A 22,979-nucleotide genomic window follows, 5' to 3' on the forward strand; every position below is an offset into this window, starting at 1 on the left:
CACAGAGGCCCAGAACTTGAAGGATCATGCAGAGAATTCTTTTTTTGCCCCCAGCATCATTATCCCTTAAACCTTGTTCTGTAGTAACAGCTGATCTCTTATGCATGTGATCAAACTGTGTTTACTCTTCCAAGGTTGACAAGCAGGTGGCTCTGGTGTTACGGAGGAAAAATATCCAAGCCGTCGGTGCCTCTCCTCACTTGGCAGCCTCTTTATTTGGTCTTAGAAGTCTTTGGTGTGTTTCTTGAGGATGGGAGTGATTATTTCATAATTAATAGCATCCAAATGCCAGACGTTTGGTTCCTCAACAAGATGAGCTGCAACGGCAAAGGCCGCACCAACTCCCTAGACTGCACGTGCCCCAAGCGAGACCAGCTCTAGCTGCGATCAGTTTTGGAATTTTTATGCGACAGTAAAAAGGATCTTGGCAGAGACAGTATATTATCCAACCATGTGCTTCTCCGCTCACCCAGTCCTGATTTTCTTTTTCAAGGCGGAGTTCTGTTCATTCCAGAGGGAACATTTTTCTTACTCAGCGCAGGGGTTCATCTGTGATTGGATTAAGGGTGGAGCATGTGACCCAGCTTTTTTTTACTAATGAAACCTGAAAGGGGTAGAATCTGAGGAGCGTTTCCTTCCCATGATGCAATTCAATCATGGTAACTTCTTTGAGACCTTTGTAGATGTTCCCGGGGTCTCTTCAGTCTTTTCCTCCAGGGGTCTCTCAGATCTCTGGGGTTGGTGTAACGCAAGGTTCAATCCTTGACCCTTTTCTACCTCAACTTGCTCTATGTAGTCTGATTCACGACTAGTTTTGTCTGTACACTTAGGATTTTCTATTTATTTCTGCGGCTAAGACCTCTCCCATGAGTCTAGACTTTCCTATCTAACTGACTTTGAAAGCAGGACCACATGAATGATGGGAATCTCAACCTTAGGTTTAGGTACAAATAGAGTCTTGACTTATCCCTGTAATCTACCCTGCATTGGCATTCCCATTTCAGAAAAGGACAACTGCCATTTGTTTGTTCCTGTGTAGAATCTAGAGGTCAGCCCTGACTTTGTGGCTTTCCTCGAACCCTTCACACATGATGCCTGGCCTCCGACCACTGTCCTCAGCGGCTAAGGCCAGCCTGACGCCTCTCACCACTTCCAGTGTCTGACCTGGACCGTGGTCACTTCTTTCCCCAGGCAGAACACAGCGGTGATCTCTTTTTGGCTTCTCACTTCAGCCTCTCTTTCTACCACAGGAGGTCAGTCAGCATTGTTTCAACTCTATTAAAAAACTGACAGAGATTTAAGCAAACTAAATTGATTTCTCTCTCACATCAGTTTGAAAAGAGCTCCTCCACTGCTGTTTTGTCAACAGGGGTTGTCACGAGGACTCTGAGCTACCAGTCTGCTCCATCACCCAAGACTCCATCCACACTCAAGGTCATCCCTTAGCCACCAGGTCCACGTTTCACGTCCACAGGAAACCGGCAGGAGATGCGCAAGGGAGCTGTGGCAATGTGTGACAGCTTTCCTCTGCGTTTCCCCTTATGTTTTATTTTTGTTGATAAAATTTTATCACAGTGTCCATGGGGCTGCAGGCAAGTTTAGGAAAGACAGTCTTTAATTCCAATTAACAAGAGCCACAGCTCCAGGTTCTGAGAAGGAGGGACAGACAGATTCAAGGGTAAGCTGGATTTCTGTCTTTACTTTTTTTCATTCAATTTTCTCCAAAGGAGAAAATTAACCTTTGGAAAGAAATTAAATCAGATTACAGTGCCTTCCAATGGCTTTTAAGAATCTTTATGTGTCTATTTGTTTATGCTTGCATGTGAGTGCAGGTTTGTACATACCAGAACATGCATGCCAAGGTCAGAGAATAACTTTTGTCCATAAGCTTCTTTGATTCTCCTGTCTCTGTCCCTCATTTTGTCATAAGAGCACTGAGATTATAGAGATACGTTCTACCATGCTTGAGTTTTATGTCAGTTCTGGGATTTAAGCTCAGGTCTTCTTGCTGGAATAGCAAGTGCATTTACACACTGAGCCTCGTCCTTAGCCCACTCGATAGCACCCCATTGTGCTCAGATTGAGGTTTGAGTGGCCCCGTCTGTCTCCAGGATCATCTGTAGCACTGTCTGTCTGCATGTATGTCTCATTCTATCCCAGCATCAGTAGCTGTTGCAAAAAGTGCCCACCTCTCTTCCCACTAAGAACTTTGTATTTGCTGCATCTGAAAGACTTGACTTTCAAATCTGGGCAGAGTCCAATCGCTGACTTCAGTCAGGCCTTGCGTCCTGACTTTATTCGTTAACATAATGACCGCAGATCTACTATCAAACTCCAGCAGAACCCAGAAGAATCTCACCTTGGGGTTGTCTATCTGCATAACATTCAAATGCGCCCTACAACATTTACAGTTTCAGTGTGCACAAACAGAAGATCTATTTTTGGTTTTGCATGCGTTTGTAAGTGCGTATGCCATATATGAGCAGGCGACTATCGAGGCCTAAAGGCGGCGTCAGATCTCCCCTGGGGCAAGAGTTACAGGCAGTTGTGAGCTGGCCAACATGGGTGCTAGGAACCGAATTGGGGTCCTCTAGAAGAGCAGAAGGTGCTCTTTCTTTCTGAACTATCTCTTCACCCCAACCCTGAATTCTATTGCAGTTTGAAAGCCAGTCACTTACTTTCTATAGACAATTATTTGGGAATTTATTTATTTTCAAGTTTCGCCGTTTTATTTTGTATCTTCAAACTCAGACACTTCCATGCACTGAACATTTTTTTTCCCTGTAGATAATAGTGTGTAGACTTTTCCAGCGATGGATGTAAATTTAGCCTCAATCCACTTTTCAAGACTGAAAATTTTCTGGCTAAAGGAACTTCTTTGTAAATCTTCACTCAAGATTATTCACAGAAGTTCTACAACTCAGGTTCCTCTCACTATGATCACTTGAAGTCTAACAGTAGTTTAGAGCAAGATGTCTTCACCTCAGTGCAACAACAACAACAACAACAACCCTATTATTATTCCTCAAATGTCCACAGATCTATTTATTTATTATTTTATATGGATGTTTGCCTGTAGATATATAAATATACTGGTTGCACACCTGGTACCTGCAGAGGCCACAAGAGGGTGCCAGATCACCTGAAATTGGAGTTAAGATGGTTCTGAGCCTCCGTATGAGTGCTGGGAACCTAATCCTGATCCTCTGCAAGAGCAGCGAGTGCGCTTAACCTTGAACCATCTTCCTAGTCCTCTTTTCCCTGCCTTGAGGATATTTTGGTATCATCTCTGAACTTCACTTGTTAATGCCTGTAACAATCTCCATTCTAGTTGTGATGGCCAAAAGTGTCTGCAGATATCATCAAATTCCAAGCAGCTAGCAAAAACCTCCAGCTAAGAAACACAGGATAAGAAGTTAAAAATTCAGAAAACTATTTGACAGAGCTCACCTACCCACTAATTGGTAGACCATGGAAGGGTATCTCAGTCTGAGAGCTTTGCAGAGGATTGGAACTTAGGCCTCATACTTGCTAGGAGACTACCACTGACCTATCCTGAACTCATGGTGTATATTTTGTTTTGAAGCAGGGTTTGCTAAACTGTTAGAGCTGGCCTTGAAATTGTGCTTTACCCAAGACACATCTAGAATTGGGACCCCTTCTGCCTCCGATTCTTGTGTAACTGGAATTACAAAGGCTTGCACTGGCAGACCTAGATGAACAACTCCAAGTTCTAAACCTCATTTTTGACACTGGTCTTGAACAAGAACTTCACTTTTGGATTGGAGTTTCCTTTTCTTAAAAATGGAGGTAATGATTCTGTTCATGTAGGATGCTGGGTGGATAAAGAGTTACTCTAGAGGAAGTCTGGCCCAGTGTCTGGCACACAGAGAAAGGTTTACTACTGGCTACTTTTTTCTAAATCAAAATGGATTTGAGTGAAAAAGTAATACTGTGGTTATTCCTGTTACACTTAGCCTGTGAGAAGGGGAATCTTATGTGTATGTTGGACAAATAAGGTATAAATGTCCTATCATCTCAGAAGCAGAAAGGGACTTATAGCTGCTATGAAACATGAGAACACAAAGGAGTTGTCAATGGCACATGAACTCCATGTGAACCATAGTAAACACTATGGTTCTGCCTCTTGCAGACATTCAAAGTATGTCAACTTTAACACTCCTTGCTTCTGCCGGCCCTGAGGTCCAAGCTGCCATGATCCCTTGAATGATTACTTTGAGAACTTTCTGCAGAGTTGGTTTCTCTGGTTGCTTGCTGCTCTAGTTTGTGATTTTCTACACAGCATCCAGAGTGAGGCTTTTGAAACAGTGGGATCTTATTTCTTTGTTCAAAATCCCCCAATAGCATCCAGGTAAAGTCCCAAGTTCTAATCCATCCATGTCTAACCTCTAGCCTAGTCTATACTCTGGGCTTTCTGTCCAGCTGGAGTTAAGGACAGGCTCCCCAGGGTTTCTTCACTGCTGATGTTTCTACCTGGAGCTCTCCCTTAGAATTATGGTTCTGCATTTCCCATAGGTCTCATTTATACTCCCCTAGCTCTCCCTATCATTCTCACTTCATCTGCAGCATGGTCTAGCATCTAAGGTGGTCTAATTTGTAAGGGTCACTTTGCTGCTTTATCTCCAGAACTTTGAACACTGTTGACATACAGCAGGTGCTAGATAAAATCTCTAGCGTGGGTGGAATGGAAAAAAGAACAGTCAAAAACTTGGTTGAGGCGAATATGTACACACAGAAAACCACGATCCCATTTATATAAGCAAATGATGCAGGCACTTCATTGCCAACATCTGCCCAGCTGGCTTGCCCACTGTCCTGAACATTGGCTTAAAACATCTCTGACATGTATTATACCCCCGCAGTCAGGAACCCTTACAATCCTAAGAGAAACATGATGCTGAGGATTGGGCTAGAGGTAAGAAATCGTGATCATTAGGCTCAAACAAGGTAGGTAGTCATTTCATTCTGGCTGCTCCACACAGGTCATGTATGGGGAATACAGAGAGACAGCTGAGTCCTTAGGTCCATAACTTCCTCGGATGACCCAGTCGCACCAACCACAACCATGCTGTGGCAGTCAGTTCCTCAGATTCATCCTGTTGTCTCCAAAAGCCTGACAGTCCTCATCATGATAACACATTTTGGGTGTAATTGATAGGCTCTCTGCTGCCCATGGTTCTAGCATTCATCCTCTGGCTACATGCAATATGGCTGACGTGTGTTATTTTTTAAATTGTCTAGATCCTAATTCCTCCTAGGGTAGTATTACCTCTTGCTCACTGCATAGTCTTGGCAGGAGGATGCCTCCAGGGTTGGCTCTCTCTAGGAGACCCTAAGAGCCTTGTTCCTTCCCCATCTGTAGAAAGTGGGTTCCTGACCTGAGAATGCCCAAAAGGAGGCTTCTTCAGGAACTCTGCAAATAGAATGGGTGACCCAAGACAGTATCATTCAAACCAACTATTCCTGCTGAGAGGTCACTAGAGAACTTCTTACCTTAAAACTGTGGAACTTGGTGCTATTTTCCAGACTAGTTCTTAGGCCATGTCTTAATCCCAAGTGTTGCTACCTTTTTATCTATCCCCTCATGTATGAGTTATTTATTGGTACTATCTGTTATAACCCCCAATCCTAACTGATACACACCATGATCACAATTAGGAAACTCAGTTTTTGTTTGAATTTTCTTTTCTTTTTTTTTTGCTTCAGGCTCAGCTAGAGTAGGTGACTGGGAAAAAACAGAATAGCTTCTACTTGAGGGGAAGGGTGGAACAAAATACTCACTCAGGCCTTTTCTCACGAAATTTGCATTAGTTTTCTGATATCAAATTACATAACATTGGCAGCTTAAAACAATTCCTCGCTGTTATCTCAGGGTCTCTGTGGGTCAGAAGTCTGGGAATAGCACAGCTGGGTTCTCTGTGCAGGTTCTCACTAGGCTGAAGTCACAGTGTCGTTTGAGTCTGCCATCTCATCCATGGCTCAAAGTCTCCGGTTGTTGTTAGATTATCCTAAGAGCAGCAGAACTGAGGTCCCCGTTTCCTGACCAGTTGCTGGTGGTGGCCCCTCAGCTCCTTTTCGCAGGCAGCTTCCCATGCGTATTCTTTGAACAGATCCTTGATACGGGCAATTTCTTTCTATGCTAGCAGGACCGCATCTTCTGATGCTCTGAACATCGCTTACGTCTTCCATTTCTGACCTCCAGACCCTCTTTCCAAAGGTCTTTTGATCAGGGTGACCCACTATCAAGAACAGACTATGTGGGGCAGTCATAAAATGAATGGGAATCTGGGAGGCTGCTAGGAATTCTGACTTCCATGATGTTCTTGTTAGGCCCTTGGAACTCTTATCTGGATGCGACTAGACCAAGCAGGATGGCTGGCTATGGTAGTGAACATCTGTGGACAGAGCTTATCACTCCCTAGTTGGCTGGGAAGAAATGTACGGATGCCAATGACGCTTAACACTATTCTAAAGGAGGGGATACCAGGATCACGTAGATAATAATGATGGTTTTTGTTGTTGTGCCCCTCCCTTTTGAGGGCACAAATGCACGTATAAGTGGTACAGCTTTAAGAAGCCTCCTTCTGGGGCTGGAGAGACGGCTCTGTGGTTGCTAGTACTTATTGCTCTTCCAGAGGACGCGAGTTCAATTCCCAACACCCACATCATGCTGCTTGTAACCTGTAACTCCAGTTCTAGGGAACTCCAACGGCCTCTACCGATTTCTCGAGGGTACCCATGCGTGAGACATACATGTACATAGATGTACATACATGTTTAAAAAATAGAGCTTCCTCCTGATTAGAAGAATTATACAAGAAATTTTCTCTAGTCTAAAAGAATGTACTTCGGTCATGGAGCTCTGAGCCCATGCCACTGCCTCTTTGTACCCTTCAGGGGGGAAGAAAAGATCATTCTCCATTGTGATTTGGCAAAAATGAAGCGATGTAATTGTAACACAACAGTGTCACAGGCTCCATGACACCTGCTTTGGAAATAAATCTCCTGGCTTTGTCTCCCCCTGTATTTTCAATGAGTGTTCTAGCATTGTTGTGGCTGCATTAATCTAGCAGCAGGGAACCATTATCCTATGACAACAGTCTCTCCCATTAACATTATCTTTTAATTTTAAGATTGTTTAGATGACTGCTAGAAGCTACTAAATTAAGACAAAATGAAGAAAGCATTATTTTCCCCCAGCCAACTATTCAGTCAAATAACCCGCCTTTGATCCTGACTGCTCTCGCAAAAGCAACACCATTATTTTTATTTGAGATTTCAAAATATTATTTGGGTGTAAGTTGAAATTTCTAGATATGTAGACATGTTTTAAATGGCATCTAGGAAAATAACCATTAAGTTGGAATTATTATTTATACTGCTTGCCTTATTCCAAAGTATATATTAAGAGTTGGAAATACTGTTATTTTTCTGGGAGGCAATTGTTGTAGTAAAATCAGACAATAATGAAATCACAATGATGAAAACTCAGTAAAGGAATAAAAGAAACATTTGTCTAGTGGAGTTTACTCTGGGAAATAATTGAATTTGGAGAATGTAGCAAAAATGAGACAGGAGGAAAACAAACACAAAAGATAGTACAATAGAATTGTTGTTAAGGGCGGGGATTATCCAATAGTCTGACAGACTTTAAAGTGACAGTTATAGCATATTGAACAGTATCTGTGGATTTTATACCCATATATTACAAGATTTTCAAATAATAACTAACTTAGCTAGTATTCATTGGATTCAAAAGGCCTCTTATCCGATGGGCTGGATCCTGATACTTGAAGTGATGCAAAAATCTTTCTGTATGTGTTTTTGCTTCCCTGCCTCTAGTTCCCTGATTCATCAGAAGCAGAGGCTAGAATCAGTGTACATGAGGGATGCATCTGAATAGCTCTGTGGCCGGTGGTTTTCCACATTCAGGTGGCAGAGATCTGTGATTCCCAGTTCCCATGAGTAAAGCCAACAGAGGAAAATTCAGAGACACCGAGTTGCTGTGTTAACAGAATCTCTCTGGGGGGATACAGACATGCTTAAGTTGTGAATTGTCCCATATTGTTAATGTACTTCAAGTAGGCCATCAATATGTGTCCTATTTACTGATAGGCACAAAATAGGTGGAGGGAAATCAATCAAAACCCCCGTCCATAAATTATCATGACTTCTAGAAATTATCAAAACTTCACTGGAGTGCCATGTGCAGTCTTCCCAGCAATGAGTTATAGTCAATAATTCACCCCCTGACTGGGCTGATAACAGACAGATATTCTAATAATGTGGAGGATTTACTACCGGACACCAGGGGTACGGAGGAATTCCAGGGCAATGTGAACTGTTATCTCAGTGGAGAAAAGCAACAAAAACAGGCAGGAGACGTCTGGGGACAATGTTGGGATACTTAAACCTATGCCTAGAACAAACATATCTTAAAGGTAGTGTGGTTTACGTTTTCATTTTTAAGCAAATTGTTTCCGTGGCATTGTTCTCTAATGACTCTTCTTGGCCTCATTGTCAGAGAACACAACAGATGGCTCCGGAAAAAATGCTGAAAATAAAGTCAATTTTATTCTTTGGTTCTTCCCCCAAATTTGAGGTTGGCGTCACTTGAATATTTAATTTTAAAGGACATTTAAAAAAAAAAGTCACCGTAGACTAAAAGTCTTAAATATATTTTCAGTGATTTCTTATCATACAGAGAGATCAACAAATTTGCTTTCTCTGTCAGAATGTTTTGAAGCTAGAAAAGAAGTGGTGATTCATCAAAAACAATTTTATTATGAAATTTGATTTATGTTGGGAAATATAAATGATGACGTTATAATGTGTACCTCTGCGTGGAGGGAACACATTTTAGTCAATTGAGTTATCCAATTTTATTATTTTAAAAAATCCATATCTGGTTGTACTTTTTATTCGAAAAAATTTATAGTGCTATATAGAGTAGAGATGTGTGTTTTTCAAGGCCACGGACAGCTATGGATTGTGCTCCCCTAATTCCAACAGTCATCCATTACAATGAATAAATATTCTCATATTTTCATCAATTTCTTTGTGAGAAAATAGAAACTAGCATTATATTTAAAATAGTACATTTCATTAGAAAACTGCACAGAGTTTTAAAAAAAGCTTAATTATATCAATACTGCAATTAAAATGACACTACAGAATTTGTGGTTTAGACAGCTTAAGATTTCTGAATTATTATCCCTTCTTTTACCGAAAACAGAGATAACAAAAAGGAAAATGAATTATGTTGTATGGCTTTAATTTTTATGTCAATAGGTTCTCATTTCCTTTATCTTGAAGGGGCAACAATTGATTTTAAACAGGATCCCTGTTTTTGGCAGACTATATAATTTTAATACATTCAGTAGTATTACATACACACACATTTATACTCTCTTTTGTACCTATTATTAAATTAAATTTATCCAGGAAAAGTTTTATCTTGGTTTTAATAAGCATCACCTGACCCATCAGACCAGCTAGAGCCGCAGTTCTCAATCTGTGGGTCGAAGTCCCTTTGGGGTCCAAGGACCCTTTCACAGGGTTACCTAAGACCATTGGAAAATACAGATATTTACATTACCGATTCCCAACAGTAGCAAAATTAGAGGTGCAAAGTAGCAACGAAAGTAGCTTTATGGTTGGGGGTCAGCGCAGGGTGAGGAGCTGTATTCAAGGGTCACAGCACCAGGAAGGCTGAGAACCACACTGCTCTAGTCTGAAGGAACACAGCGAACCACTTGCGAAGAGTCTGTGCATTGCTTTGCACAATATCACTTGTGCTTGGAGCGTTAACAGACTCCAGTCTTAGACAGGCAGTCTGGAGAAGCCAAATTTCTCCAAAGAAATCGTCACCATGAGATAAATTCTAAATGAAGATTTACCTATAGTTCTGAAGCAGATTTGGGGTGTAGTGAAGGCCTTTCTTCCTTATGAACCCACACGAAGAAAATGAGTCATCTTTTGCAATTATAGTAAAGTTGCCTTGCTTGTCGGGGGAAATACTCACAATTCTGGACCCTTTTCCCCATTATCTTTCCCACCCTGCCGGTCATTGCCATGAGTCCCACATGCCGTAACAGAAAAGTGAGAAGCAGAACCTACACCTTCAGTTACAGTCCCGGTTACAGCGATAGCAACACGAATGCTTCCTTTTTCTTCAGCCATGTTCTGTTTTCATTCCAAGAAAATCATTTTCTTCCCTGTGGTCTTAATTCCCTTATAAAACAGGAGTTGGGCTAAAACTTTCTATCTAAAACTAATTAGCATAAATAATTTGGTGGGATATTTATCATATTAATCATTGAGTTTTTTTTAATGTTCTAATAAAGTGATTGCTTATCTTTTTATCATGTGAACCCTTCTCTCTTCCTTCCCCTTTCTTTTCTCTCTTTTTCAAGAGCTGTTTGTTTTTTGAGACAAAGCCTCATGTGGACTTTTCTGTGCAGCTGAGTTGACCCTGAATTACGAATTCTTTCACCGACACCTGAGTGAGGGTCACACAGGTGTGCTACCACACCTGGTTCATGCAGTCTGTGGGCTCCAGCTAGTTACATGCTGCACCAACGCCCCGCCAACTGAGTTCTATCCCCCAGCCCTCCTTTTTCTTGTTCCTTCCTTCTTTTCCTTTTCCCCTTTCTTCTTTTGAAGGTTGTGCTGTCCCAAATTTCCCAGTCGAGCAGTCTTCCTACCTCAGCCTCTCAAGTAGCCGGTACAGTAGGCTCGCGTGACTGGCAATCCTATTCAGCTTTAATTCTTCAGATTTTAAATTTCTTCCCTTAATTTCCCAGGCCCTAGGGACTGTATTCTCCACACCCAGCCAATAGAAAAGCATAACCCACCGCCTAGTCTTTGGCATTGGTTTTTAACTGGTTTCATCTTCATGCCTTCTCCACTGGGACCTTTGGAGTTCTGAGATGCCAGAGTAAAGATGGGCAGTCCCTGTGTAATGGAAAGCCTTCCTTCAAACACACAGCTTCTCATGGGCTTTCAAAGGGCACCACCTTTCCCCCAGCCCGCCATGAGAAAGGGCTGGGCGCTTGCTTGTCTTGGACATATCAGAAGGAGGATAGACAGACAGAGCTTCTGCTGTCCGTGGATTCTTAAAAGACTTGTCACTGGGGAGCACATGGTCCATGAGTGAGAGCTCAGCTGAGAAGATGCAGACAAACAATTTCGGGACAAGTAGGGAGAAGGAAGGCTTGATTTAGGATCTACATGGTTCTTCTGTTTAATTAAAAACAACAGCAACAACAACAAAAACCCTTGGGAAGCAGTTTGGTTTTTTTTCCTTTCTTTTTCATAAAGTGATATACTTTTGTCCCTTATTTAGGTCACTGAGTGAATGATGAATGTGTGATGTCCACGGAGTCTTCCCAAACCAACAGACGCAATGCAATGTTATCCAAGTTAGTCCATTTTACTTGGTATCAGAATTATTTCTTGGTGCTATTTCTTTATATATAATTGTTTGAACAATTCTATTAAACAGGGCATCAGTGCCCTTCGGAGCTTGCATATGTTCGTCGCTTTTGTATGTTTAGGATCAGCGGAAATCAGAGAGTGACCCAGGGCTCCTCTCTCAGGAAGGTAATTTTGAGACAGATAGACCTGCATGAGAAAGGGCTGCTTAGACCAAGGATGCAGAAATAAAGGCTGCCCAGAGGTGGCGCTGTGGTTAAAGTACACCTGGATTTTGATTACAGGGAATGGATTCGCTTCTCGTCCTTCAGAGAAGATGGTAGCCTCCACTATCTTTGCATTCTATAACCACAGAAACCAGTAAAAGAAGCTTTCTGGTTGTATATTCCTGCTCACCCCACTTTACTGGAATATATATGCAGACTTCACACACAATTAGAATCAAAACATTAAAACCGTCCCTGAAAGAGCAGGCCCCATGTAGCCTGGAGACACATGTTCAAAGTTCTGTCAGTCCCTCTTTCCTTCCTTCCACAGAAACTGCCTGGACCCCTAGAAAAATCATTCCGTGACAGCTGAGCATATTCTTGCTTACATTTATAACATTTCATTTTAGAATTAAAATTTCATGTTACTGTTCAGACCTGAGGAAACGCTATAACTCACGATGATGCTACATGGTATGGGTTCTGTTTAAAAAAAACAAAAACAAAAAACAGCTAAAAGGGGGGGGGGAGACCATAAGGTTTAAGTTCATTTTTTTTTAAGATAAGAAAGTGATCACAAAGAGATGGAAATCTTCTCATCTGCCATATTCTTACACAATAGCAGTCGCCGAGGTACCAGCTGAGCAAAATGGTGCAGGCCCCAAATCCCAGAACTCAGTAGGCAGAGGTAGAAATACCTACTTTGAGACTGGTCTTAAAAACAAAACTCCTCGTGCTTACCTCCTTTTGGTTGATGTAAATTATTAACGAGTCAAAAATGAACCCAGAAATTTCAAGGCATTATTTCCTCATGGAGTCCTTTCCTCCTCTTATTTTTTTTTTTTAAATCTTTCCTAAATTGGCCTGCTTTCATCCTATTCATCTCCGGCTGCTTTGCTGCATAGCACATCCCAATTATTATTCTCACCTCAACGATTTTTATAAAAATGCTTTTAATATGTGCCCAAGGTGACACGGTCATACGAATGCCACGTTAAATACAAATCCATCAGGATAATTTTTAACTGTAACCTGCTCGGAATTCAAGGAGCTAGAATATAGAAATGTGTATTTTTAACTGGCATTAAAATCATTCTCGGCCTGGTTTCATGGGCAATATTTATTCTTCTGTCCTAATTTTGGCAGTTTAAAGGACCGAAAATTCTGCACACAGAAGCAAGGTCTAAATCGCCTCATTTTCTTTCAACTTCTTTTCCTCCGTCCAGCAGGCCTGTGTGTAATACAGTATGAAAGCTTGTCCCACAAGGCTGGTTGTAGTTAATGATACTTAGCAGCGGGGCTTTGCACTTCCATGATAATTTCCAACAGAAAAATCTCTCTGGAACTTACTATTAATAATCAATCCTAATATTAACCTCAGATGGGAGATTTATTAAACCTACTTGGCAGAATAAAGTCGAGTAACTAGAGAGTCGAGGACCTAGGCTGAGCTCTGGCCCTGAAAAGAGGCTCCGAAGCTAGCATTCCTCAAATCTTGATATGTACAGGAAATGAGTAGTTTTCTTTTCGTAGGGTTGTGAGCTAGCACGTCTTGCAAAGGCTTGAATTGCTGTAGGGGGCTGTGAGAGAGCTAGCATATCCACACTGAGGGAGAATGGCGAGCAAACGCTTTCTCTATAAAGTTTTCTTCATCTCTGAAAACCAGGGATGTGATTTGTACCCGGCAGCAACATAGATAGACAAGCATCTATGAACTGCCTGCTCCATCCAGTTTACACCGGGGTTAATGGGAGCAAGATGGGGTTAAGCAGGCAGTACTTACGTAGGGAACTACTTCCCACTTTCCCTAAGGTTTTGAAATCTGCAATCCCGTGAATTAAACAAAACAAGCGCTTTTGCGCCTGTGTGAAGTCCACCTCCCTCCGGCAGAAAGAATCCTCTACCCTACCAGGAAGAGACCCATTTCTGGGAAAGTAAGTTTCCCGAGGGTCTGCTCTCTGGGCCAGGGAAGGCGATCCCCGAGGCCCTCCGGGGGTGGCTCCACGCGTCCCCACGCGCCGGGCAGGCAGGTGTGGTCCCGAGCCTGGGCACGCGCTCGCTGGCCGCGTCCCTCGCGCTACCGGGATCCCTTCTCGTCCCCCGACCCGGCCCCCCGCCTTCCCGGGCCGGGCCCGCTCAGCCGCCCGCCTCGCTCCCCGCCCCCCGAGTCTCGTTTCAGTCACCCTTTGTCCTTCCCCGGATTGGCAGGTTTTATTATTCCGCCTGAACAATCCGGCCGCCCAGTGGCTGAGGGTCGCTGACGTCGGCGGCAGAGCCGGGGAGTAGTTGGGATTCTGCTCTGTCAGTAACACATGTGTAAGCGCCGCCGAAGGAGCGAGCGAGCCGGTTAGAGGCCCGCGCCGCCGCCTCCGAGTCGGGCAGCAGCAGCGGGGCAGCCGATCGGTGCAGCGCTCCCGGCCGGTCCGCAGCTCTCCACTCCGTGCGCCGTCGCGCGGGCCGCGGGGCCGAGCTTGCACCGCCGCTCCCGGGCCGCAGGTCGCGGGAGGGGGGGGAAGAGCTCGGCCGAGCCGCCGGCGGCCCGGAGCGGGCGGGCGGGAGGAAGGCGGCGGCGGAGGAGGAGGAGCGCGCGGGCGCGGCGGGGGCGGGGGCGCGTACAAAGTGAAGCCACATTGCCAAACTTGCAGCCGCGATTGCAGCAGTGGCTGCCGCTGCGCCGCACGGGCCGGGCCGAGGGCGCCTGCAGCTGCTCGCGCGCAGCCGGGGGCTGAGGACCAGGACCCGCGGGCTGAGACTTGACACTTCTGCGCTGGGCCGCCTGCCACTTAGCGTGGGGCTCCCTCTACCCGCCCCAGAGCCACGCGATTAAAAAAAAAAAAATCAGACCGTAGCCCCCTCCTCCCCTTTCCTGCTTCTGCGAGAACTCCCTCCTTCCCTCCAGCTCCGCCGGCCCCGGCGCCCCTGCCCTGGAAGCCGAGCGGCTCCGCTCGCATTTCGCCGCCGCCGCCGCCTCTCGCAGTATTGCAATATAGGGGAGAAGCAGGTAAGGGGGTGGCTGGGGGCACCGCGGGCGGGGAAGGAGCGGGGGGGGGGAACTGATCGGGGCCGGGGCTGTTTTCTTTGGCTTCCTTCCCTTGACCGTCCCAAATTGCAAGTAAACAATACGTCGCCTTAGATAATGCGTGAGTCTGAAACTACGAGGCCGGCCTGCGAGCTAGCACCGAGGGCAGCCCCGGGCCAGCTTTGTAGCGGTTCCTTGCTTACAAAAGGGTTCTTCTTGGAGACCGGGCTGGTGGGGACCCTCGAGAGGTCTGGGGGCAGTTCCAGTTCCTAAAGGAAAGACAGGGGCTGCTTAGATGAGAAGTGGCGTGTGCGTGGGTGGGGGCCATAGTCATGACCCCCCAACACTATTTGAAACAGGGACCGAAAAGCTCTAAGTGACCAGGATACGGCATTGCCGGTTCTCTTTTTAAAAAGAATTCCTCTTGGCTTATAAGTCTTTTGTTCCAATCCAGGAGAAATCCGGTGAATCACCTAATTAAAATCAAGACATGAATTAAGCATCCATTTTTGTACTACAAATGGCCAGCGCTACGTTTGTCCCTCCCTTGGTCTCCATTAAAAAACACCAGAGACGTTGTTAAAGGGGGGCAGATTTTGCCTCTAGCTGCCAGCTCTGCTTTCTATTTCACTGGCTATCCCAGGACCTAAATTGCTTGGCTATGTAATTACTAGAGTATAAGCCTATTTAACTTAAAAGCTTTCTTTCTTTTTTTTTCCAACTCTAAATGAAACTTGATGAGGGCCCGTCCTTAGTTATCAGGGGAGTCAGTTTCTGGTCAGTCCTCTTGATTCATCTCTTTTAGATTTAATCAGCATTAAGGTATTGCTTGTCCTTAAGAGCTTTAGCTAATGGGGTTACTGGATGCTTTTCTCAGTGTAATGTTTCCTTTTCAAAAAAAAATACATATATATTTACCTCTCACTAAAGATGGGGGCGGGGAGCAGCTTGGAATCTCCTCCCTCCCCCTCCCCTTTTAAAAAGGAATTCGGAGCGATTAAAACGTTGAGGGGGGGGGGGGACAGTTTAAAGACCTAGGGCAGGAAATGCAGATTCATTTGGGTTAGGGCTGAAATTGTAACAAAAAGCAATTCCTCGAGTAAATGCATCAGATAAATCAATTTACATAAAGGTATGATGCATTCGGATAAATGCAATGCTAATGGGTTTTAGAGCGGTCCTGTTTCCAGAGTCTCAGGGTTTTGTTACAGCTTAATTGGTGCAGTTCTTATTCTGGTTTATTGTGCGGTCACTGGACACACGTTCCGGGACTCTTTCGGAGGAAATGTGTTTAAAATCGGCCTATTTAAGGAACCGGAGTCCTTCTCTCGTTCCTTCTCCCCTGTTCTTTGCTGCAGTTAAGTTGGGCTGGGGACAGACAAAGTTGGCCCTCTCCCTTCCGAGGTATCTGCTGAATGTCTTGGGGAGCCTGGGGGAGCCCACACTCTCGGCATACAGAGGACAAAGACAAAACAAGCTGCTTAATTGGCAGTAAATAACTTGATCTTTTTATAGAATAAGTGACTGGAGAAACACTAGGACTTTATTGGACTCCGTATTGGAGGCAACAAATTAATCGGTTTAAGCTAAGCTTTATAAATTGATTCCTATATTATACCCCCGTTGCTTCTCTTGTGGCATTCATTAGAAAGTGTGTGTGTGGGGGGGGGGTGTTTAAAATCAGTTTTGGGTGACAGCAGGACTGGCTTGAATTTAACTTGTGTGTCCCTCAATAGCGCCTCCTCACACATTATCTACCCCCCCCCCCCTTTGGAGGAACAAAGCTCTAGCATTTAAATTGCTGATCAAGGGCAGATTAGCGAGACCAAAGTGGAGAGTGTTTGTATAGGAAGTTAACAGGCATCCTAAAGTTCAATGATCTATTATCCTTGCCTGTGTCCTGAAAACACTCATTGATCTTCAAAATGAAATGAGATTTGGAACAATAATGGGAGATGGCGGTCACCACAATGGCATGTGAAAGGTGCTGTTTAAAATACGAAAAACCAGTTTCGCAACTTTACACCCGGCACCCCCCTCCCCTCTCGCCACCTTGCCTCCCCTCCCACCACCTCCATCTCTCCCTCGGCCTTTCCTTCTCTCCACACCCCCGCCCCCCGCCTTGCAGAAAACCCCGAACTATTTGCAACTTATGAACTGCAGCCTCACTTCCCCCGGCAGAGCTCGGGAGGGAACGTGGCTGCGGCGGGCGGCCACCTCCAGCGGCCCGCGGCTGGCTCGCGGGGCTCGGCGGGGGCCGGGGAGGGGCCGGGCGCGGCGGTGGGTGGGTTTGACCCTCATTTGCTGGAGGCGGGCGGCGGCGGGAGGAGCGGGCGGAGGCGGGCGCTGGTAAGGGGGGGGGGAGGAGGAGGAGGCGCCGCGAGGGGTGGAGCGCGCCACCGAGCCTGGCTCTCGGAGTTTTGACAGTCCCCGAGCTGAAATTGTCAGCGGCGGCGAGCGCTTTGGAAAGTTGAGAGCAGCTCGTGGCCCCAGAACAAAGCTTGAGAAAAGTAAACAGGCGGCTGCTGCCGGCGAGCCTCCCTCCTTCCCTTCTCCCCGATCGGCCTCCTTCCCGCCCTGGCCCTGCTGCTGCTTCTCTTGCAGCCACTCTAGGGGGAGGGAGGAGGGGAGCGCGCTGGTTTCAGGCGCCCGGAGATCGACTTCTAACTTTTGCTTCGTCCGTTTTGTCTTTTCTCTCTCCCTAGACCATGGTGAACCCGGGCAGCAGCTCGCAGCCGCCCCCGGTGACGGCCGGCTCCCTCTCTTGGAAGCGCTGCGCAGGCTGCGGGGGCAAGATTGCGGACCGCTTTCTGCTCTATGCCATGGACAGCTACTGGCACAGCCGCTGCCTCAAGTGCTCCTGCTGCCAGGCGCAGCTGGGCGACATCGGCACGTCCTGTTACACCAAGAGCGGCATGATCCTCTGCAGAAATGACTACATTAGGTAAGTCCGCTGCCTTTCTGCCAGATGGGTGAGCCCAGCAGGAACAGGTCCAGGGGTTACCAGGGGTTTAAGGAAGGAGCGGACATCCTTGGGGATACATGACAGACTTCACTTCAAAAAAAAAAATACCAAAAAAAACCCCAAACCACCCTTTAGTTGGCGGCATTTAAGGAACTCAAAAAAGCATGTGTTAATTTTACAGCATTTGAAGACAAAGTAAGGCTAAAAACTCTAGTCTGGTGGTACTTGGGCGGTTAAGTGTCCAAGGTTGGGCATCCTCTGGAATAAATTCTAAGTGTAGCCTCAGCTTGAGCTTCAGGTTAAAAAAAGTAAGCATGTCTAAAATGTAGGTGTTCAGGTGCTTTCTCAGAGCTAAGCGGGGACTCACACTCAGAGACAAAAGGTTTATTTAAAAATAAAAGTGCAGTTAGTGAGAAATTATTCGTCTCTAGTGATGGCTAATTATGATATTTACATAAGCACTTTTCAACTTTTCTGAGCGGAATGCTGTGACTCATTCTTTGTGCTCCTTGTGAAAAACACTGATTACCCATCAGTTTAAAGACTTATAATTCTTTTTATAGTAAATAATAATAATAATAAAATAAAAACAAGACTTAGTGGCAGTGTTTTTCTTCATAGGCTCACTGGAAAGGTTTGACAGAGTCACTGTTTGTGTGTGGCTTTTGGTGGAGAACCTGGATTTTTTTTTTCATTTGAAGAATGTTGGGGTTTGTTGTTTTTTGTTGTTGCCATTTGTAGCACTGCCCTTGATCCCCCAAAGAGACTATAGGATTATGCTAATCTTGCAATTTAAAGCAATGTATAGGAACAGTCATGTCCTCGTAAGCAGCCTTTTCCAACAGGCTTCAGGGCAGCTAATGGAAAGAATTCAGGAGGTCAGGTGCCTATAGGATCTTTTCAGGTGAACTCAAGCTACTTAAACTCATTAATTTGAAAGGAGGCATTTGAAGGATTACACATTTAATTTGAGTAAATGGTTTGATAGACTGATGCACATGAATGCGTCTAGGAGGTGTTCTGTTTCAACATCCAGTAATTAAAAAAAAAAAAAAGACAGGCGCACCGATACTAGAAAAACACACACTTTAAAGAGTTTCCTTCTATTTGTTTCTGCTCTACACCTTTGTCCATAAAGTGATTAGGAAGAACATTCGGTTCTGTCTTCATTTTGGGGGAATAGTGGACAGGATCTTTTCCTCGGAATCTTGCCCCGCTGTGGTTGTCATCGTCTGTGTTTGATGCTGCACACGATGCTAGTGCAGTTTGGAGCTGAGGGTGGGTGTGCTTGCCTCCTGTGCCATCATCGGGGTGAGATGACATTTGGGTATGCGGTTCATGCAACCTATATTCACTCTGCTAGCATCCTCCATCAGTCAAGTGAAAGAAATATGGGGGGGAGCTTTTATTTTTAAATTAATAGGGCTGCATTAATTTCACTAAGTGTTCTTTTAGAAGTAAATGTTGGGAAATCAGCAGGAGCTCGGGTGTGATGCTTTCTGGTTCTCCTTCCAAGCCGTGCCATGAGCTTTGACAGTATTAGAATTAAGTGGAGACAGAGTGTGCTAAGAAAGGATGGTGGTTTGAAGTGGAAAAATTGACAGTTAAGATTTGGTAAATGGTGCAGTTCCAGCTCAAGTGTCTTCAAGGGGGCGACGACCTATCTTTGCTTCTGATTACCACTAATTAAACAGGAGACGGGTCCACTTGGATTCCCACGGGACAAGTTTAGGCAAGTGGCTTCCTGGGAATCAAGTCCATTCCTTTCCTTATTCTTGGGGCCAAATAATAAATGCCCTTTTGGCGTTTTTCTTGGAATCTATTGGAGGATATGCCCACAGCTCTAAACCTTAAATAATCTTGGAGTCTTGCTTCTTTTTGCCTCTGAACTTTTGGGCTGGAATTTGGCTTGCTCTAGAACTAGATGCTACCCTGCGAAACTTTTGTCTGCCCAGGAGAAACAAATTCTAGTTCAGTGCCCAAGGGCTTGTGGAAAGCCTCACACTTGGCTCAGGGCACCTCAAGCCCAGCCTCCTATAGAGACACCTGAAGGCCTACTTTTCTCTAGTCCTTTAAGGAACCCAAAGGGTGAGGAAATGAAGAATGTGCTGGCATTCCTTTCCCTCCCTGACATTCCCTCTTCCAAGTGCCCCCAAATCCACTTGTTGGGGTAGCTTTCAGTTCTTCTGAGACTAAGGACTACTGAAGAGTGGCGTGGTCCCTCTGCATGTCACCAGGTGAAGAAGACCCCTTTGCCTGGCTGGGACCACAGTGCAATTTATTTAGGGGATTTTACATGGTCTCACTTTGAGGGTTTTTTTGTTTTGTTTTGTTTTTGTTGATTTTTTTAAACAACCAAGATCTGGCTAAAAAGCTGCGGGGAGCTGGGCGAGCCAGTGGGAGGGTGGGGGTAGAAAGGAGAGGGAAGTGTTCCCCCCACACACACACACTACCTCCCCCACTCCGTGGCCAAGTGTCGATTGAGCAGAGCTGGGCTTCTGCTCCTCTCCTTCAAGATTTCAGATAAAGCAGCGGCCTTGCTGCAGCGAATCTGCACAATTAAAAGCTTTAATTAGTGGCTCCTCCATTTTCTTAGTTCTGATGGGCTTTATCTAATGAGATCTGGTCTCTGGCTTAGATCTACTCCGAATGACGTGTCCGCAATGAATGAGAGCTTCGTCGCAAACAAAACATTTAATTAACAAAATTGGCCTCTAAGAGAGGGAGGGAAAGGCTGGAAGCGGGGTGTAGAGAGGAGGGGGAGGGTGGATCTTAAAGGGACCCACGTCTGCCTGGCCCCTCCACCTTCCAAAAGTCGGGGAACCTTACAGCTGCCCCCTCCCTCACGCGACTCCCGACCCCTCTGCACCACCCAAGCGCCGTGGAGTAGCTTTTTCTAACTCCCGTTTCCCTCCTCCTCCGTCCGCTACGTTTTCCTCCACCCCCACTTCGGGCCGGGTGACTGGTGCGGAAAGTGCGGCCAGAGAAGGAAGTTCGGACGCCGTCGGGTGGGGCTCCGGTCGGAGCAGGCGAGTGGGTGGGTGGCGGGCCGGGTCCACGGTGCGGAGCCGCGAGGGGGCGAGCGCAGGGCAGGAGCCGGCGCGGTGGCGCTGGTGTCCCCGGCTCCACTCGGGCGGTTCACGTGGCGCCCGCAGCCGCAGTGAGCTGAGCTGAGCTGAGCTGAGCTCGGGGCCCGGGTTGGGGGTTTGAGGGTGGCCAGAGGTGGAGGGTGTGTTTGGGGAGGGGATTCGCGTTAGGAAGGGAGACGCCGCCAGGCAGCGAGTTCATTTCCCTGGTAATCAACAGCAAGCTGCTATATTCAGAGAATGCTGTCCCTTTAATTGAACAGGCTAGGTAATTAAATGGCACTTTTCCAATAGGACGTGCTAGGTAAATCTAATAGTTGGTTATTTAATATCACTTTGAAGTCTGCCCACTCAAGCACAATGACAGCACAGGAGCATGTGAACTATTAGCTAGGAAAAAAAAACCCAGGATCTCAAAAATTAATTAAATCGCATGCAATTTAGGGGGAACGTTTATCTTGATTTGTCATAACAGAATTAATTCAAGGCCTCTAATTCACTTGGGGGCAGATCTGTTACTCTGAATTAACCAAGCGTAATTTGGCTGATTTTTTTTTTTCTCTCCCTCCCCTCTCTAATGCAGTGGTTGCGATTATGCACAGCCCCCCTCTTAGGTATAAATAGCTTCTGGAGCTTTTAAGGTGCGTGGACTCTAGTTATTCCGAAGTACCTTTAATGGACTTGGCTCCAGGCATAATTTCTGGGTTGCATTTCTTTGTTACATTTAATATAGCTGGTGCAGAATTTAGATTAAATATAGGATCCTGCTGAAAAACCAATTGCTTCTAGATCAGTAGCTGTGGATGTACATTTTTCTCCTCGGATAGGCTGCTGATATTTACTTGCAGGTACAAATGTGTACCTTTCAGCCCCACTCTGGGAAATGTCCCTCTCCCGTGCCTGAAAGCAGTTTAGAAAACACAGCCAGGTAGCGCTCCATATTCCATGGATTTTGCTTGAAGTAATAATGCCGCTGAAAATAAGCCCCCCTATTGGTCATTGAAGTTACCGAAAGACGCTAAGCACTGACGTTAAACTAAAAATACAATTTGTTTCTCCATCTCTTCCTGTGAGCAAGGAGGTTTGGAACCGAGCCTGCAGACAGGACTCACTTCCGAGTAGGCTTCAGATACACAAGACACCTTAAAAGTGGGATTTCTTCCCATCTTTTCCCTTTCTCCATGTAAAGAACCCCTTGATGTTTGTGATTGATTGCATTGCCCAAATGCTGAAATATTAACGGCCTTCTTGGACTGAGGACCCAAAGAAAGGAAACTGAAACCAATTCTGTCATCACAATTAAAGACTCCCCTGGCTTTAATTAGCCTGACCTGGGGTATATCTCCCCGTTGCTTGAGTTAAAGAGAAAAGAGCCCATTATAGTCCAGTCTGAGACCGATAGCTACTTAATTGAGCACCTAAAGCCTCAAGCCTTTTAAATCAAACACTGTCCTGGACAGTCCCCATGGTTAGATAATTAACTCTCCAACGCACAAGGAAAAAAAAAAAAGACAACTTTTCAAAAAAAGAAAAAAAAAGAATAGAATTCTAATGGTTGTCTTCATCTCGGTAAAAGATTAGAGTGTGTTTGAGATGTGAGTTCTGCTCTCTCTGAAGCAGCCTCAATGCTGTAGACTCAGAAGGGTCTGAAACTCCATTAATACCCAGTTTAGCCAAGAGCACATTGGCCAGGGGAGGGCTTGGTCATTTTCAAACTTTGTAATTTTTTGACACTTCAGGAATCCCACGATTTTATGACTGATTGTTCTGTGACAGGTTGCCAAAGCCTGTGCTGGAGAAAATAAAGATATGTGAAAGCCTTTTTGGCTTCCACGCGGCTGCCCTGATTATTAAAGCACACTCAGGTGCTGAAGACATACAACTGCCTTTACCCGGAGTGAATTGTTAAATAAATGAACACTTAGGTTGGATAATCAGCTCGGTACTGTGAAAGGGTATTTTTGTGATACGGTGTCACAATGTACCTGTTGGTAGTGGCAGCCATAATTATAGACTCTTATCCATTAAAATACTTCTGGGGTGTTGCAAGGGAATATTGGAATCCTAGCTCTGCTAGGGTTCTACCCCCTACACTCCCAATTTCTCCCGACCTCAGCTCATATGTGTTTGGCCATACAGGCAGGTTTTTCGCTTTAGTCTCCCCCAGATTACTTGAGTTTAATATCTCTCTTGGAGACTGAAATCAGGAGATGCTGTCCATAAGCACTCTCCCCATGGCTCCTGTG

At 45.3% G+C, this 22,979-nt stretch overlaps 1 protein-coding gene across 2 annotated transcripts in view; it reads left to right on the forward strand.

The window, feature by feature from the left end:
• Positions 1–14,259: 14,259 nt before the first annotated feature.
• The window catches only part of Lmo4 (LIM domain only 4), a 16,575-nt gene continuing 7,855 nt past the window's right edge, over positions 14,260–22,979 (forward strand). Inside the window, exons 1-2 of one of the 2 annotated variants that reach the window (XM_085677612.2) lie at positions 14,260–14,664; positions 17,388–17,626. In XM_085677612.2, coding sequence (XP_085533738.1) covers positions 17,391–17,626 — 236 coding nt within the window. In that variant the 5' untranslated portion in view covers positions 14,260–14,664; positions 17,388–17,390. Of the gene's footprint in view, positions 14,665–17,052; positions 17,193–17,387; positions 17,627–22,979 lie in introns of those variants that run through there. The other variant, XM_048453682.3, reaches the window with a different exon arrangement.

Source organism: Myodes glareolus, chromosome 17, assembly GCF_982192425.1.
Source record: "Myodes glareolus chromosome 17, mMyoGla1.1, whole genome shotgun sequence".
Classification (NCBI taxonomy): Eukaryota; Metazoa; Chordata; class Mammalia; order Rodentia; family Cricetidae; genus Myodes; species Myodes glareolus.